The 18,861-nt window shown below is 39.3% G+C and overlaps 2 protein-coding genes across 9 annotated transcripts in view; both read right to left on the bottom strand.

The window, feature by feature from the left end:
* The window catches only part of LOC144660186 (plexin domain-containing protein 2-like), a 29,257-nt gene extending 25,839 nt beyond the window's left edge, over positions 1-3,418 (bottom strand). Inside the window, exons 1-2 of the mRNA XM_078520782.1 lie at positions 3,304-3,418; positions 2,647-2,819 (exon numbers count right to left, since the gene is read on the bottom strand). Of these exons, the coding sequence (XP_078376908.1) occupies positions 2,647-2,819; positions 3,304-3,370 (240 nt within the window). The 5' untranslated portion in view covers positions 3,371-3,418. The remainder of the gene's footprint in view (positions 1-2,646; positions 2,820-3,303) is intronic.
* The window catches only part of LOC144660167 (plexin domain-containing protein 2-like), a 79,395-nt gene that overhangs the window by 27,611 nt on the left and 32,923 nt on the right, over positions 1-18,861 (bottom strand). For 4 of the 8 annotated variants that reach the window (XM_078520756.1, XM_078520758.1, XM_078520759.1 and 1 more), the window contains 6 exons: positions 18,782-18,854; positions 13,301-13,361; positions 11,466-11,553; positions 10,464-10,536; positions 9,634-9,840; positions 6,450-8,862 (listed from right to left, as the gene is read on the bottom strand). The exons of 1 other annotated variant lie outside the window; for it this stretch is intronic. In XM_078520756.1, the coding sequence (XP_078376882.1) occupies positions 8,764-8,862; positions 9,634-9,840; positions 10,464-10,536; positions 11,466-11,553; positions 13,301-13,361; positions 18,782-18,854 (601 nt within the window). In that variant the 3' untranslated portion in view covers positions 6,450-8,763. Of the gene's footprint in view, positions 1-6,449; positions 8,863-9,633; positions 9,841-10,463; positions 10,537-11,465; positions 11,554-13,300; positions 13,362-18,781; positions 18,855-18,861 lie in introns of those variants that run through there. 3 more of the 8 variants (XR_013572047.1, XR_013572048.1, XR_013572049.1) reach the window with 3 other exon arrangements.

Raw genomic sequence — 18,861 nt, 5'->3', positions numbered from 1 at the left:
GGGTGATGAATACAAAAATGAAGTATTTTTACTTGCTTTTAAAATCAGTACTGTGGTAAGACAATTAGTGTGATCTTGCAAAATCAATACACTGTTCACTTGCATTAGTCCAGAAACCAGAAATCTCATAACCTGTACTTCTGTAATACTGACATGAAGTTCTGCATTATGGCCGGCCGGCCGGACACTCAGCGTTTCCTCTCTGGTATCCATATTAAAGAGGCTCGATGTACGGTATTTCCATAAGGGAGAATCTTTTATTCGAAAGTGAACCAACTTCAAGAAAGAACTGTACTGAAAATTTGAATTTACAAAGCTCTGACAGAAAATTATACTTTGTAGAAATGAAAATTTGAAGCACCCACCCCCCTCACATTACTCAGATATAGGCTGTGGATTAAGTATCAATCCATAGACAAGCTGGCCAAAATAAAGTTTCTCTCTCAAAATTTCTGACAAGGATTCTGATACACATGAAGATAATTTCCTTCAGATATATTTTAATTGTTTATTCAATACCGTCGCTTGCATCTAAGCGTGAACGCGTGACGCCGAAACATGATCTAATTGGGAATTAAACGTGGCATGTTTTGTCATCAAACATTTGAAGTTAAGCAGACTGTAACGCAAACTTTCACACTCAAAATGCTCACCATAAACACTGAGTACGGGCGAAACTTTACACTAGAAGCGATTCAAGTGAACCTGCAAGTGCATATCAACACAGATCGGGATCATTTTTTTGGAAGAAGTCTCTATCTCCAATCTTTCCGCCATTTCGAAACCGGAATGTGTTGACATTTCGGCGCGAAGGCACAGGGGGCTCTCACATCAGATAAGAGGATAAATAGGAATAAAACTTCACCTGCTTTTGTCGCGCCTCTTTATTTCTTTTTACGCGGTCTGCAAGTTGGTGGTCTGGAGCCAAATAAATTATTCGCAGTCAGCTTGAACGAGGACTGGAACCGTAAAAGGGGTGAAACTGTAAATGACAGCCTTCAAATTTGGCAAAAATTCGCAGCCAAATATCTGTCTAAATTTTACTATACTTACTCAGCAGACAGGAGAAAGGTTGAAATAGACATCCATGAGCTTATTTTGCCCAATTGTTTCTAACGTATACAATATTTTGGCGTCGTTTTAAAATCTTTGATTTGGTTGCATCTTCCTGTCAGTTGGGGGTCACGTAAGTAAGAATTTCGATTCATTGATTGACAGATATAGACGGAAATAAATGATATTGTTTGTTCTGATTGGTGCTTTTCAATTCCGGAAGTGTTTTCTTTTTTTTTACGGAATTAGAACGATTGACTGAATATTTAATTTCGTTCTCAGATAAGATTTGTAAAATATGCAAAGATTTAAAAACCAAAATGCACGTATATAACGGTAATTGCTAATTAAACGTTTTGCTAGGCGACGTTCATCGTTGGCGATGAAACACATCGGCCGCGGACAAGATTTTATTTTTTTATACCTACCATTCTGTTATATTGAATTTACTTGTCGAGGAAAACACCGCCATTTCTCAGACTCATCGCCATTAAGCCCAACCAAGAATTGCAAATCAGGTCACAAAACAACAGGCGTAATTAGCTGAACACTGCCTGCACGTTCTATGCAAAACAACAACGAGAATGGAAAAATTCAGGATATACTTCTTACAGAACGTGTAAATTTACAGAAATTTTTATTCAGATTTGAACACTGCTTTTAGTACCAACTACAGGGCGGTACTGAACCGACAGACCAAATGAATGCCTTGAAACAAAAGCATGATTGACTAGTTTCTTTCAATTCTTTTAAACTTTACGCTTCCTTCAACTCAAGGCCGCCGCCGAAGTTATTTAAGGAAACTATGTGTAAGGATTTAAAGAAATTTAGAGTTTTTGGGTGCCGGGTATTGAGACTATACTTGACAACTCGGGAAGATATTAGGCCATTTTGCACGCATTGCTGCCTCTTCCTCAAGTTACATTTTTACTTCCGGTTGTAAGATGGTATTCCACTTCCGTGACCCCCAACTGGCAGAAAGATTGATACATGAAATCCGAGAGTTTCACCCCTTGTCACTATATAGCACTCGTAGCTTAATCGGGTGTCATCCCGAGAATTAATACTTACGAATGTTCCTCCCGTCCCAGACCCGACACGTTTCTCGATTCCAGACCTCCAACCTGCTAGACCGAGTATTAAACATTCAAAATGGCCGATAAAACGCAAAAAACGCGACGATAACAAGTAAGAATGATTTTTTTATTTATCCGCATAGCTCATGCGAGGGCTCCCTGTGCGACGGTTGCCGTTACGGTCTGCCAAACTTTAACGTTTGATTACCAAACATGTCACGTTTAATATCCAATTAGATCATGCGTGTTTGTTCACGCGTGTTTGTTTGTTCACACTAAGATGCAAGCGACGGTAATGAGACATGGCAGCATTTTTTAGATCCTGAAATAGATTTTGTCAGTAGAATATCTGATTTGTTGATAATGATCTTTACTCGAGATCATATAATTATTTCTCAATTATTAAGAATTGATTCTAAATTAGAAATACAAGCTGACTCAAACGTTATCACATTGATTTATTAACAATAGAGATTTAATTCCTAATCAAAGTTAAACGCAAATAAACAACACTGACCTTTTCTGTTTTATCCTGACAGGTTGAGCTTACATTCTCAAAATCAGTTTGATTTGTTAATACACCTGGTGGAGACTCTCTTCTAGATCGATGATGACGAACTTTGTCAACAGTGTTTTCTGCCTCCAGCACATAACTTCTGCCATTATGACGCAAGTCACGATATTGGAAGGCTGGGCAAGTGGAAAATAAACAAAAGCAAATATGTCGCGTGATGCTTTTAAAAACAAAATTTAATTTTCACATTACATGTCAAATAAAACACTGCCGAACTGTTAAAAGCTACATGATTTGGCCACCATGACTGTAAATAAGAAAACAACGCAGCTCAATAATTCACAACAATAAACTTTATTGGAAACTCGACAATTTTAGCATAAATTAATCAGCAAAATAATTTTATTTTAAAACGCCTCACTTTGGGTCTTGTGCACTAAAATTAAAAGGGAATGAAAGTGATTGTTTAAACATACGGAAGGGAGTTTTCAAATTTTAAAAGCTTAGTCACTGCATCCCCTTCAGAAACGGAAACATTCTTTGCCGTATGTATGCAAATAGTTGTCTTAGGATATTTTTGTGGGAATATGATGACAGCTTGTGACAAACTATTTCTAACTTTATGTAAACTTTCAAAGACTTCCAATACCGGTTGCTTACCTTCACATTCGCGGTAAAAACACGGCAGAAAAACTCCGACAAACAGTAATAAAGCTAGGCACTTCATGTCGTGGATCAACGCAGCACAAATAAAACCTCATTATAGGAAATTAACGATGCATGTTATTAACGCGAATTTCCAAAATTCGCGTTAATTTTATGCACCTTTAATTACGTCATTGTTAATTTAATTCACACTATTTTACCGCATCGTTATTTTAAGACACCTTTATTTCCAGCAAAGTTACATGTAACGTGCACATGTTCACGTCATATCGCCATTCAGTATTGAAAATGTTTTTAGTTTTCTAATTAACAATTAGACTACAAGCCCGAGTTTTCTATGAAAACCGAGTTTTCTATGAAAACCGAGTTTTCTATCGCTCATAGAAAACGAGCGCGAGTAGTCTAATTGTTTTAGTAGAAACTCTAAAGGATTGCCGTCCAAAACCTACAATTTTGTGCACTTTGAAGACAAAAATCAAGAAAATTTACCGGTTAAAGAGCTACTCGCGCGCGCGACTGTTTTCTATCGGCGAATAGAAAGCAGTGGGAGAACCAATCAGATTCGCGGATTTCCAATAGAACACAGCTGAGTTTCTACTAACGTTTGTTATCTCCAAGGGTAAATGGAAAAAACTCTCAGTTCTTCTACATTGTGTCCATCGCGTTCTGTCTTCCCATTTACCGGTACTCTACCGTTGGACTTTGTCGTTTTGTCTTGTAAAAAGCGCAGGTAGCTATAGAGATTAATACGCATAATGCACCAAATTCGCGTAAATTAAAATAATGTAAACATGAACCACACGGAAACTCGCGTTAATTAAATGCATTAAAACATAACTTTTCGAAAATTCGCGTTAATTTTATTACGCGTAGATTTTGTTCGCGTTGTTAAAATGCTTAGTTATATTCATATAATAAGGCATTTCGGGAAGATGCGTCAGCGAACCCGGTGTCACAGCGGATTTGGACCCCCCGCGGATTTGGATTTTCTAAATCCGCTAGCGGATATGGACCTCCCTTCGCGGATTTGTTATTAACCGGGCGGTGCCTGGGCCCGGTTCATAATCTGGCTGGGGTTTTGTCGGTAAATCGTTCCAGACGCACGCGGCCCAGCAACTCCTTGGTCACAGTGACGCAAGTTTTGATGTTTACTAGCGATCGCTCATTAAAAGTCTTACAAACATTCTGCTCTCTGTTTAGTGCGGAATGTACGTTTGTTTCATTCGATAAACTAAATGCAAGGCTGATCGGACAGCTAAAAAGGCTAAATAAATTTTATTGCCCAATATTTCGGTTAGACAAAACTAACCTTCTTCAGGGGCTGAAAAAGCTAAGTAAAAATGGAAATGGACGGTTACAATCTTTGAAACAATGGAAACTAAAAAGGTGACTATGATTGGTTGACAAATATAGAAAAAAAGGGAGGCTGTTACAAAAATAATGGTAATAAAAATATGATATAAACAGATCAAGTTTCGTCGCGTCTGTTCATTCCATGGGGTTCAAGAGTTTTGCCCTTGGTGATAAAAAAAACCTCCCTAGCTTTGCGAACGGCGGCGTCTCTATGTGATTTGATTAATTAGTTCCAGGGGGATGAGATCTAGGTTGTTAACTGAGTGGCCAGGGAGAGTAAAGTGATCTGAAACTGCGGTGCCTTTTTAGCTGTCCGATCAGCCTTGCATTTAGTTTATCGTTTTACTTTAAATTGCTGATCGTGATCTACGCTGATCCTGGTAGAGCGCCGGACTACCGTGCGGGAGGTCTTGGGTTCGACTCCCAGACCGGACAAACACTCAGGGTCTTAAAATAATTGAGGAGAACGTGCTGCCTTTGTAATTACATGTGCAAATGGTTAGACGTTCTAGTCTTCTCGGATAAGGACGATAAACCGTAGGCCCCGTCTCCTGCATCTTCAGTGTTACAATCAGCAGGGGACGTTAAAGAACCCACACACTCATCGTAAAGTGTAGGGCATGAAGTTCCCGGTGTTGTGGTCTGTTTCTATGATATGGGTTGGGTGGTGTCATGAGATCATATACATGGACGGATAACGGCTGCCAAAGGCGCCTGATATGCTGATGTCCGGTCTCATCCAATAAAAAATTCTAACTGTGAAGCGCATTGAGCATTGTAAATGCGCTATATAAGCACCTATATCATTCATTCATTCAAGATCCGGCTACACTTCGCTGCTGTTTGTACAAGTGGTCATTTTATCATTTTGGTATCTTGTGTCATTCAAAAAGTTTGCTTGCTCCAATAGGTGGTTTTCACTGTCACGCCGCGAAAAAATAAATCCAAAACTATTGAGTCACAAAAATCAAGAACATTACAGGTTGTAGAAAACTATTATATAAACTACTTGTCCAAGTCTCAGGTCTGCACGTTATTCCGTACTTGAGTTATCCGTCAAAATGTTTCACGCAAATTTAGAGAGCACAGTATGGAAACGCCATGTTGGAGCCCAACTGCTTGGGCTCCAACATGGCGGCCGGAAATCAATGAAAACATCTGGCATTCAATTCTACTACAAAAAGCGGTCAGATCATTCTTACTAATGAACAAGTTAACATTTACAATATCACTTCTCGTGAAACCTCAACTGTCCAGGTTGTTAAAAATCGCAGGATGAAGCATTTTTTAAAGAATACGTGACAGCCTTCGGGCGGCCATGTTTGATCTCGTGTGGCGTGAAACTTCGAAATTCAAAATGCTCTAACTTAAAGCCGGCGAATGCTATCGAGCTAAAAAACCTTCAAAAGGATTTCTATTATGCACGTCTAATTGCCATTAAAGGATAAAAACTCAGGGTCTTTCGATTCTGGGTTTTAGATTTTTGATGACGTCACGTGAAAACCAAGAATTACCTCAGACTTTGCAAACGACAGAAGCGACAGAGACGATCGGGGCAATCATATGAGAACCAGCCTTTAGCGAGCGCTGAATGTTCACATTGCGAAACCGAAAACTGTTTTGACATGTCCAAGCTATTTATAAATGAAACCACTACTCACAGGCCCCAGACGATTCCTTGGTCACGCAAGTTACCCATATATACCTCCGCAAGAATCAAAGGTATGTACCCAAGCCACCTCCGCAATGAGAACACACAAACGAGACCAAGTTCGACAACAGAGACATCGACAGCAAGCAGATTTTATTTCACGAATTCTAGAATTATTTTAGTTGCTACAAATTCCAACCTCTCTTACGTGAAACAAGCAATTTACTGGCTTCGATGGCCGGTTGCATTAATGCAAACGCTGTACTTAATTGCTAACGTCACACTAGTCCAGTCCCTGAACTCTCTCTTCCGTGCGCCCTTTATAGGGGTTAAACCCAGGCGCGAACTTTCTCTTCTCGCGTCTGGGTTAAACCCCTATAAAGGGCGCGCGGAAGAGAGAGTTCAGGGACTGGACTAACGTCACACCAGTTAAACTTGTTCTGACGTAAGAAGCTGGTCCTGACCAAAAAATTGGAACTTATTTTCACTTTGCATTAATATTGAGTGAGTGCTGGCGTAGATGACATGTATGTATCCTGTTCCAGGCGTTCGGTTATTATTAGGACGGAAGCGCAAAGAAATGCGAGTGGGAGAAAAAGGACGGGGGTCAGTCGGAGAGACGCCACTCGTCATTCTTGGTACTAATGCCGTCTTTCTCCTCCAACAAACCGAACGCGTAGAACAGGCTAGCTAACAAGTAATACAATATAAAAGCAGAATGAAAAGTGCTAAAATAGTATAAATATAACGTCAAGTACTGCAATATTTCTTGAGCCCAGCTTCGAACTCAAAATCATTTCTAGCAGTCCTCGAGGCACATTACGGAGTTCCTTATTATAAATACCTTTAACGTGATTACGAGAGCACGTGCAGCACAAAAACAGAACCTTTTACATGTTATTAAGTTATACCACTGTGGTTCTTAAATACGAATAAAAAAACAATAAATATAACTAAGAATTGCTACAAGCCGATCATTTTGATCCTGCACGGCAAACGATTTATGCTTTTCTCCTTGAGTCAACACGAGGTTTCTCTTATTCACTCTGAACAAGCGCCAGAAAATTACGCGACCGCTAGACACAATTCAAAGACTGAAAAGCGATAGTTTCGCTACCATACACGCGCGTCACGCGTGTGGATCATTGGACTCTCGTGGCCTACGCGAGTGTAAGAGAATTCGAGTCAAAACGATCGACTTGGAAAACAATTACTAACAACTGACTAAAACAGTGACTTGAATTTCTTGAATTGCTGTGCCTACCTATTTTCTTTTTCTTACAAAATTTTAACATACAAAACACTGTTTACTTACTTTTGACGTTTCTACAACTCAAGGAATAGATCTGTTCGCTTTTGACGAACATAACGAAGCAAGTTTTTAAGAGTTAGAATTAAAATAAAAAGTAAAATACGAAAGATTTGTGTTAAAACTCGCAAAGATCTGATTGTACTTATTCGTTGAAGTATTGAATACCTCGTGACTTGGTAAATAGAATCTTCCACGATACATTTATATAGTTAAGGGAGCTACGAACATCTTTCCATTCCCTACATAGCTCTACGCGAATTTGTCCGTTTTTTTAATAACTAACATTCTTTTTTATCGCAATGATTATTAGAGAAAAATATAAAAATTAGATCCAGAAAAGACGTCAGTAAATCTTTCCCTGTCTTGTACTTTACAGGTATTCTGCAACGCATTTTAGTGGAGTTACATGTAGAGAATGCTTTTTTTCCGCGAAGCGTTGTAAAAAACTTGTAGAAAGACAATCATTAGTCACTGATGCAAACTACTCAGAAAAAATAAATTACGAGTTCCCTTAACAGGGTAACATGTCTCCAATTGTAAGGACTAACCATTATAGCTTTCAGGATGTTTGCCACATTTTAACCACATTCAGTACATGGCCTAACTTCCACAAGCCTCCTGTTGCTCAGTGGTAGAGCGTCAGACCGACGTCGTGCAGAAGTTCATTGGTTCGACTTCTGTTAGGAGAACTCGAATTTTTTCCGAATACATGTAGCTTGAGTCACTGACTCTCGACACTGACTCAACAATATCTTCCCCAATTATTGCAATTGCCGGCATTTTCACCGCACTCGCCCCCAACCAAGATGTCGTTGAAAACCCGTGGAAGGTTCTATTCGTTTCTCTATGATCGCTGGGGATCGAGTTAATCGATTTTGATTTTATACCTAGATTTATTCTCTATAGCTCAGAAACCGAAAACGGAAAAATCCATTTTGGCTTGCCGTTTGAATTTTCTAGGGATCACCAGTGAACATAAAGAAGACTACAAAGTCACTTACAAAAAATAGTGTGCATATATTATGCATGACATTAAACTACTGTGCTTGTGTTGTAATTTGTTTCTACGTGCTTCTTTTGACAGGAAAAATATTACCGCTTTAGAGCCGAGAGGGTGAGTGGATTATTCTGTATCACCCTACAGCACCTGGGGCTTTATGTCAGAAGGATCGGCCGGGCCTGTGTTCCCGCTCACACCGGGACTACGTTTGAAGAAATCCCTGGGTTTGCGAGTGGCCTGCAAAGAGATGGAATAATGTGATTGGTTAGTCGCCAAAGTGCCTAAATAATTAATCTACTCATTTTAGCCTTTCTTGCTTTGAAACTTGTGTCACGCCAAAGAAGGAAGGCCCCAAACTGCTCTAAACCATAACCTCGCTCACGGGATCACAAGGCACGAACAGTGTATCGAAAATATCTAAACGACGCTTAAAGGGACTTTGCCACGGATTTTACACGATTTTTGAACAGCCAACATTCATATTTGGGTCGTAGAAAACATAAAAAATGGTGGTCCATTTTAATTTAAAATTGATATATTAAAGCACTGAAACTGTTAACAAGCGTTTTTGGCTGCGGATGGAAATGGATTGCAACTTGAAAAATTAAGGCTTTACTTTTCAAGTTCTTTCCGCGCGTGTTATAGCCGCAGCTTCAATTCTATTCGCAAATTAAGATTATATCTTCCTTTAGATGTTCAAAGATAATGTTTATTTAGGGTTAATTAAGTTGCCTACCACTAATTTCAGAACAGTTTAGAACAAAAATCTGCGTAATTCCCGTGACGTAGCTTGTTTAATTGCTTGGGCTCACTTCGAGAGGAGACGTGCCCTTCTTAGGCAATTATTCTCTTTTCGGATAGTTTTGTTTAGCTTCAAGCTACAATTACTTTTGAAAACGCCTTCTAGCAGAGTACACCTTCTCGTATTGAGTAAATGTAATTATGTAGCTTAATAATTGTCCTAAACTTCCTTAGACTGTTAATCAGAATGTTAGGGCAGGACCTTACCTCAATAAAGAACAGGCCTGATTTTGAGGTGGGATGTTTGTAAGCATACACACACCATGCGGCGATACCAATAACCAACACAAGTATCACAATAATGCCAATGATAGCTCCGGCTCCTATGCCTTTTTTGTCTTTGGAGTTGCGTTTTTGGTCTTTGGATTTGCCTTGTTTTGATGGTGGTCCGCCACTCAAACACTCTTCGGACATCTGCAATTAAAGACATTCAAGGATAGAATGGTTTAGTCTATAAAAGACAAAATGTTTAAAATGCAAACATTACAAATTCAGGATTCAAATTAGAGTCAACCTGTGAGGGCAGCCTCGACCCACGCACCACATTAATAAATTGATTGATTGATTGTTTGATTGAGAGAGCTCCTGGGAACAATGTGCAACGAAGAGGGAAATAAAGCTTCCAGGAAGGAAGAGGACCTGGAAACAAAGTAACCAACTGAAGGCCAATTTTTCGATCTTGGTATTTCTTAACTGCTTGTGTTGGGAGGGTTAGTAAGCAACATTGCGATCTGTCCTACACTGGTTACGTAACGTAACGTAACTAAACGGTTATAACGTAACGTAACACTAAGTAATCTAACATAACCCTTACAAGTACATTTAATTTGTGATAATCACTATTGCAGCACCGAAATCACAAAGGTTAACTGTAGCTGAAAAACTATAAAGACAACTTAGAGTAACATAACGACATTTGTTATCCTCAAAAGAAAAGCACGGCGTGATTGCATATTAGAGTCTGAAAGCAAAAAACGCTTGGATTGTAACCACATCATTGTAAATTTTTAGCAAGCAAGGTTAAAAAAAATAATCACCTTTTTGATGGCATTGTCGTTGCATTCATTTCTCTCCCATTCCTCGCGGTGGCGATCCACTCCATCTGAACACCTTAAATTAGAACAAAGCTGTTAACAAAAGTAAACTAGATACACTTTATATCTCTTGTTTTCAGATTTCCTGAGCTTTAGAAAAAGTGTCTTATTGCACTTTTCATTAAGAGGCGATCTCGCGAACTCTGAAATTCAATCCTCAACCAACGGTTTACGCCTTTTCCTGCCGCCAATCATCTCACCCCAACCGGTGGAGGCTACACTAGCGGACCTCTCGATCGGGAAACAGTTCATCCTCCTTAAACCAGGTCAAATGTTCACGTCCGTCTGATTGGTATATTTCGATAGATTTCATTTTCTGTTGGCTGTCGCCATTATTATGATTGAAGGCAGCGAAAAACGCAATCGTTAGTTGGATTTTGAATTTCAGAGTTCGCATATCACTAAAAACCGCAATAACTTCTCAGGATCGAGTATTTTGGTTTCGATAGAAAACTATTTACAGTAAACCAATCATATCGGACCTCTCCCATGCTTGTCACCTGTTATATGTCTTTCTGCACTTTCTTCCAGTCACATTTGCCCTTTGCTCGGGATTACTTCTACTCAGGGGTTAGATGGTGGGAAGGAAGAAGGCTGTTTGTAATCCCCTACAAACAGCCAGCTGTTAAAGGGCTAAGTCTTACTCAGTGTATGATTCACTGCCTCGTCCTCAGGTGCCAATCGGCCGGACGGTTAAGGCGGGAAAACAGGGAGCGCGGGGGTCCGCATCACGCCCACAACGCCAAGCGAACCGTGCACGTCAGTCCCACAATGCCAAGCGAATCGTGCACGACCAAGGAGGAGGATGCTTGGGGACGAGGCAGTATCATTCATGCGTTTATTAGTTTTGGTCACGCAAGTGCCTTGGTAGAAATGAACTCCACTAATTGTAAGTCTGTTGCATTCACAATGCAGCACATGTTGATAGAGTTACATTGTACTCACTTCTGTATTTTAGGACACCATTGGCAGGTGAAATTAGTTTCTGCCGTTCGCTTCATGCACGCAGTACACGAGTCAGCACCCACACAGCCTGACAAAATGACAATATGGAACATCCTTAGTGATTTGCTCATTAGATACTCTTATCATAGTCCTCTTCTCTCGTAAAAAACTGCTTTCCAGAACGGCATGTACTAAAACCCGAAACGAAAACGAGCCTGTTTTTCGTTCCGACTTGCTTGCGGTTAGCTTTTCCGTTTTCTTGTGGTTAGCTTTACTCCGACTTGCTTACGGTTATTATTTTATTAATCTGTTGGAAAACTAGAAACATCTACATCTCTCATTTATTGAGTTGATAAAATCGTGTACGACATCACATCAACTATAAAAATAGATACAAAATAAATACAAAATGTACATAATTATGAAAGAAAGAAAGCAAAAGTAAAGTTCAATTGTTGGACTTCCTACTTTCAAGCACTTGTTTTTGTTATTCTATTATCTTTTTTTAACGAAGTTAACTTTGGAAAAACTATTAAACCAAAAAAAATAGTTTTTCGGACCCGCGACAATTTTGTGTACCCGCGACATTCTACCCGCGACCCGCGACATTTTATCTCGTAAAATGTAGTCGTGTGTGTAGTCTCGATGCAACTCGCCGAATTTGGTTCGTGAAGATTATTACTCTCTCGTCTTCCATTTTGAAGCGCTTTGAAAACCCTTGTGTTCCAGTAAATTATTCAAACTTGCCGCACTCTCAAGATGTTTTAGCACTTTGAAATAAACGGGCCACGGATCGTCGGCAGAGCTTTGTATTTTATATACATTTCATTTGGAAGACGTAACTTCAGCCCACCATTATTTATAGTCCTTTTGCCGTGTCCTCCACTGAATTGTTTCGACTCGGATTATATTTTTTTTCATTTTTCTGTTGAGCGATAGCTTTCGTTGAGAGATCTCCGCTCATCGTCGCGATCAGACATTTCTTTCAAAAGTAAAGCCTGGTTTTCACTAGCGACACAAGCACAAGCGCAAGGATAACAGCTCTTATTTCTCCGTGAAAAAAGCTTCGACTCAAGCAAAAGCACAAGCGCATTGCATTTTGATGCTTGTGTTTGCAGCAAGCACAAGCACAAGGGTCAAAATTTGTCCTTTTTGCGTGATCGCGCTTGTGCTTGCGGCGCTAGTGAAAACCAGGCTTAGGGCCTCTTCATATGATCCCGGTTGACCGGGCTGGCCCAGTTACCGAGATCTCGACTCACTCCTATTTTCTTGTAAAATTTTTCATATGAGAAGGTGGGCCAGCCCGGTTACCGATATCTCGGTTTCTGCAACCGAGATCTCGACAACCGGGAAGAATATTTTCCCATATGAACGCGCCAGCCCGGTCGCCGGGACGCAACTTTTTTTTGAGAAAATAGCTTCCCTTTCGTAATTGGGTGGTCCAAATGGTTTAATTTTGCCTTGTATCTATTTCCACTTCAGAAATATGCGAATTTGCTTAATTAATAAAGTTACATGGGTCAATAAAGCTACGATAGTCGCGAAAGATGCAACTTTATGTGTCGCCATTTTGCCTTCGTTTCTTGAATTTTATCCCCGTCAACCGGGCTAAAATTTTCCATATGAACAGAGGTCAAAATCCGTCCTGGTAACTGAGACAGCCCGTAAACCGGGCTCATGTGAAGAGGCCCTTAAATGCATAAAAACAAAGCTTAGCCGCCATTCAATGCAATTACTGACGATCCGTGAAGCGTTCATTTAATTTCCAGGTGCTAAATAATCTTGAGAATGAAAAAGTATCAAAATAATGGCAATGATAACACCGGCTCCTATACCTTTTTTGTCCTTTGATGGGCGTGCTGTTGGTATTCCGCCACGCAAACACCATTCGGACATCTGCATAAATTGAAAAAAAAAAAAATCAGGCAAAGAATAAGGGCCCGATTATATGGCGAATTTCAGCCCGGTTTGCCGGGCTAGAATTATGTTGCTATTACATTGAGAATTTCAGCCCGGGCTGAACACTTTTAAAAAATTGAATAATTATCGTGGTCGCCATTTTTCTTTCGTTGAAAACCACCACTACGCATTCGCAAGCGGTTTCAAAAACCGGGATGGAAATTTCAGCCCGGGCTGTAATTCGGCGCCCCGGATGAAACTTTCTTCATGTAATCGCAAACGTGTTTTTAAGAAGATTTGTTTTAGAAGCCGGGCTGAAATTCGCCATGTAATCAGGCCCTAAGTTAACTTAATTTACATAAGCCAAATTTTACCACCATATCCAAAACACCGAACCCTCAAATTGTAGGATTCAAATTAAGTCGCAAGAGCATAAGCTCGTTCCCAGAGAGCGCCCCTTCGAACGAGCCTTTTAGGAAGGAAAATTTCCTGGAAACAAAGTAACCAACTGAAGGTCAATTTTTTCGATCAAACTGTTTTGTTGTATGCGTTTGGAGAGGTACCAGGCAACATAGCCATTTGTCTTACACTGATAACGTTATGTAACACTTATATCGTAACGTAACTTAACGCTGATAACGTAACGTAACCGTACATAACCCTGATAACCACGGTTTGTGATAATCACTATTGCAGCACATCACATAGGTTAACTGTAGGTGAAAATCAAAGGGCACTTAGAGCCAGCTCATTCTTCTGCCTTTTTCGGGGGGGGGGGGGGGTAGGGTTTGGGAGTGGTGGTGGGTAATGAAAATGTACTGGTACAGTAAGTCAAGTACAGTCCCTTGTAAAGTCAAAATCCGATACGCATGTGAAAAGAAATGAAATCACAATTTCACATCTTCTTAAAATGGTGCAACGTGAATCAAGTTGCCCAGCTGTTTAGACCTAAGGGACCCTAAACGTATTTTCACGTATTTTAACACGCGCTGACACAAGCGATCAAGTCCATCGAGGCAGCCGGAAGTAATTTTACATGGCCCCATTCCCCGCTACGTAAATGTCCACAAGCAGTTATTTAAAAAAGAAATAGTATTTCGTTTCCGGATCGCGGAACGATAAGCAAAATAAAAATATAAATGATAAGAAGAGAAGATCCTAGGTCGAGAATCAGTATTACGCGGGGAGGAATTGCGAAACAGTGGAGTTTTTGCATGCATGCACATTCCTTTACCCTTCTGTGCCAGCAAACACACGAGACATCCGAAGACATCCAGTCTTGTTTGCTCTTCTTAGCGCTATTATTGATGGAAAATGTACAAAGTCAACAACAACATAGACAGAAAAGCTAGAATATTTACATAACAATTAAACACGGAAAGGGCTTTCACAATATTTTTCACCAATAAATCGCTTTAATCGATCTTAGAAGGATCGCAGTCGTTTGGTATTTCTATTGTGTAATTAAACTGCAAAGCTTTTCGTCTTCTTGACAAATATAATTTCGTTATTTGAAGAACATGTTTTTACTGCTAAAACGTGTGGACATTGTGGTTACGAGCTTTCTTCTGGCTGGATAGTGTGTAAATAGTTCACATCTTCCACGAAGCTCAGATACACATGTGAAAACCTGTCAGCACGCATCTACCGGGCAGTGACAATCATTGTTCATGGATTGAGCAGCGAATGAAATTTGAGAGAAAGATGCGCACGAACACGTCGTGTTAAACGGATGACGTGAGTCACGGGAAATGAGATGACGTGACAGGAGACAAAAACGTGCTGCTCGGATATCGTGTTTTTATCAGTGAGCTTTATAAACGTTAATTAGAACACGTTATATGGCAAGCGTCACTCCATATTGAGATTTCTTCATGGAACTTATTTTTGACTTTTACTAACGGGAGAGGGGTAGTGTATTAAATTTACTTCCGGTTGCCTGGCGGGACTTCATTGCGTGTAACAGCGCACGTTAAAATGAACCTTGATTACGTGTCAGCACATGATAAAATGAACCCCCAGGTTGTCAACATTTCGACTTTTTGTTTCGTTTCCTCAGAAACGATACGGTATTATTTTGGCTTCGATGTGAACTATTTACACAGTGAGGGCTACTATCCAATCAGAAGAACGGTCGTAACCACAAAGTAAATACGTTTGACTGAAGGCAATTAATTTCGTAAAAACATGTTCTTCAAATATCGGAAAGAATATTCTCAGCATGATAAAAAAATATTGAGAATCGTTGCAAACAGAAATATCTGACGACTGCAATGGTTTTAAGTTTGATTAAAGCGATGTATTGTAAGAAAACTAGAGAAAGCTCTCGTAGCGTTTAATTGTTAAGTAAACATTCTAGCGATTTTCTGAAACGGAAGTAAATTTTCACCAATCAGTGTTTGCAAGCGCAAACAAAAAAGGGATGACTTGTCGTGTTTGCTCGCACGGGGGGCTGCTATCCAATCACAAGAACGGTCGTAACCACAAAGTAAATACGTATGACCGATGGCAATTAATTTCGTAAAAACAGTCATGTTCTTCAAATATCGGAAATATATTCCTCAGCATGACCAAAAAAAATTTAGATTCGTTGCAAACAGAAATATCTAACGACTGCAATGGTTTTAAGTTTGACTAAAGCGATGTATTGTAAGAAAACTAGAGAAAGCTCTCGTAGCGTTTAATGTTATTCTGAAACGGAAGTAAATTTCCACCAACCAGTGTTTACAAGCGCAAAGAAAAACGGGATGACTTGGCGTATCTCTTGTTTGCTCGCACGGTAGAGCTTAAGTGCGCTACAAAGAGAAGTGCATATTTGCAGGTGACTTACAAAGTTAATTTCACTACATGTAACAGAGGAATGTATAAATGTGGGAGATTGCCCTATTCTATTTGTACAGGAAAATTTCACGGCATCTTCGACGTCACAAACAGCGCGAATACACGCAAAATTGCGTGGGTTCTCGCGTGGATGTACCCGGAATTGCGTGATCAGTGTCACGTCGGCGTCGCAAAAACATTCGAGTCTGCACGGAAAGTTGATAAGTTCTGCTCAAAGTTTAAATTTTGTATGGACAGTATCGTATAGCAAGGTGTGCAACTGCCGTGTCGAACTAAATTCGTCTCCTTAGTTGATGTAACGCTCAATATTAACTACCGTTGCAACTGCTGGTGCAGATTTCTGAGATTAAATTAATGATATAAACATTATTTGGATTATTCAAAGCCATCGCGGTCTGATCGAAACTCCACAGTATCGCCAAAAATGCAAATCGTTATTATCAGTGTTACCAATGCAAGGCTGTTACACTGACAACAGAAGCAACTTGGCTGTGTCTTATTCTGTGGAGATAATTTTATATTTGCCGGGAGAGCGTGCAGCGCGGATCGAGCAAAATACAATCCTGGTACGACTATATACAACATATAACTTTCTTTAAACTTGAATTTTGCTTAATTAAAAATCCTTGTTAAAAATCTGTGTATGGTAGCTTTTTACATTAATTTGCATTGGTTGTTTACGTGTCTTTGTAAAGTGACAACAGGCATTTCATTTTGAAGAAATGGCTTCGAAACAGTGTGCTTATCTCTGTTCTTGTCGACCAGGGTTTTGGTTTGTGTGAATTTGGCATTTATTTGATTTGAGCATGTGATCAACTCAGAGAAGTATATACCTCAAGCTTTTTGTCAAAAGGTAATAATTTCATCTTCGATTAAAGTGTTGTTTTGCATTTTATCAGAGATCAATAGTCACAAAACACTTTATTTATGGAACTGATTTATTTTAGGATTGTTTGTTTCAAAAAATAAACCATTTAAATTAATTGCATTACTCTGATGATGCATTTTACTCTTGTGGTTTCATGTTTCCCCACATTGATAGGAATATATTTAAATATTTTCTGTAAGTTATTTTTCCATTCATGTAACATCCAAAGTTATGCTATCGGGTGCCATTTTTAAGCAAAAAAGTGTTCTGCAGAAATAAAAAAATCATTTTAATTTCCACTGGATGAGTAAAAACGATAAAGGCAAGCTCCCTTCACTTAACTTAATTTGGAGATAAAGACATATGCTATTTCTATAAAGAGAAATATTTATGTGTTACTTGAACTCTTGAAAGCCAAACTGCAGCAGGACGTAGTTTATGTCTCCTTTACATAAAATCGACAGTAGGTGTAAAATGAGAATTTAAGTTACTACTGAATATGAAGTTCTTCTTTTCATTTTGCACTCGTGCATAAATTCGGCAAATTTAACATACACTAGGACCTTCTCCAAATTAAAGTAAACCCCAAACCCACCTTTCCTTAAGTGTTACACTATTCTTACCCTTCCGCAATCAGGAAACGAAACACTATTTCTCTTTGAAATAGCTGCTTGTTGATACACGTTTCCCTTTTTAAAAGTTCCGAAATTGTGTTTTGATGTGAATTTATTTATTAAACTATAAAAGGATTTCGTTTCTTTTCACATTAGGGGGGGAGGGGTAGCATGTAAAATTACTTCCGTTCTACAACTTCCGTCCACACATTTTTTGTCCACACATTTTTTGCCCACGCGCTGGACGACAACCACTTCCGTCCACATCTGATCCACTATAATACTCATTCTTTTAGAAAGAGCTAAAAAATAGATATTTGATACTAATTTTGCCACGTGCGCAGATCGTGCATTTCTAAAAAAGAGAGTTGACGTAATTTTATTTTTGGTTCATTGTGCACGAACAGAAATGCGTGCAGGGTCGCGTGCGGGTGAACATCAGCTGCGTCACGTCACCAGCTAAAACCAACTCTGCTTCAAACGTACCAAAAAATTCCATTGAATATTTTATTTTTTAGATCGCTCTTTATACTTTCTCTTGGACGTAGACAGATTGGGGTCAGGGTCGAAGACATGTTGAGGGGTCTTAGAAAAGAAAAAAATGAAAATTTACATTTGATAAATTTTTGTAATAACGACGCGTGCGGGTCGTGCATTACTACAATTAAGAGAGTTGACGTAGCTTTATCTTTGGTTCATTGTAGACAGTTCCGAAATTGTGATTTCATCTAAATTTATTTATTACCCTATACAAGGATTTCATTTCTTTTCACATTTGCATCTGAGCTTTATTGAAGTTATTTTTGACGTTACTAAGGGGGGAAGGGTAGCATGTAAAATTACTTCCGTTCTACAACTTCCGTCCACACAATTTTGGTACACGCACACGCGTGCAAAACAACTTCCGTCAACATCTGTATGACTCTAATACCTCATTCTTGAGAATGAGCTAAAAAGGGCAAAAAAGTAACATAACAATAGTTAAAAGAAAAGGAAAGAAAAGCACGGTGTGATTGCATATTAGAGTCTGAAAGCGAGCAACGCTTGGATTGTAACCACATCATTGCAAGCAGGAGTTTAAGTTAGACAGTCACCTCTTTGATGGCATTGTCGTTGCATTTATTTCTCTCCCATTCCTCGCGGTGGCGATCCACTCCATCTGAACACCTTAAAT

This window comes from Oculina patagonica, chromosome 7 (assembly GCF_052425735.1).
Source record: "Oculina patagonica isolate OP01 chromosome 7, crgOcupat, whole genome shotgun sequence".
NCBI lineage: Eukaryota > Metazoa > Cnidaria > Anthozoa > Scleractinia > Oculinidae > Oculina > Oculina patagonica.
This window is presented reverse-complemented; position numbering and strand designations above follow the sequence as displayed.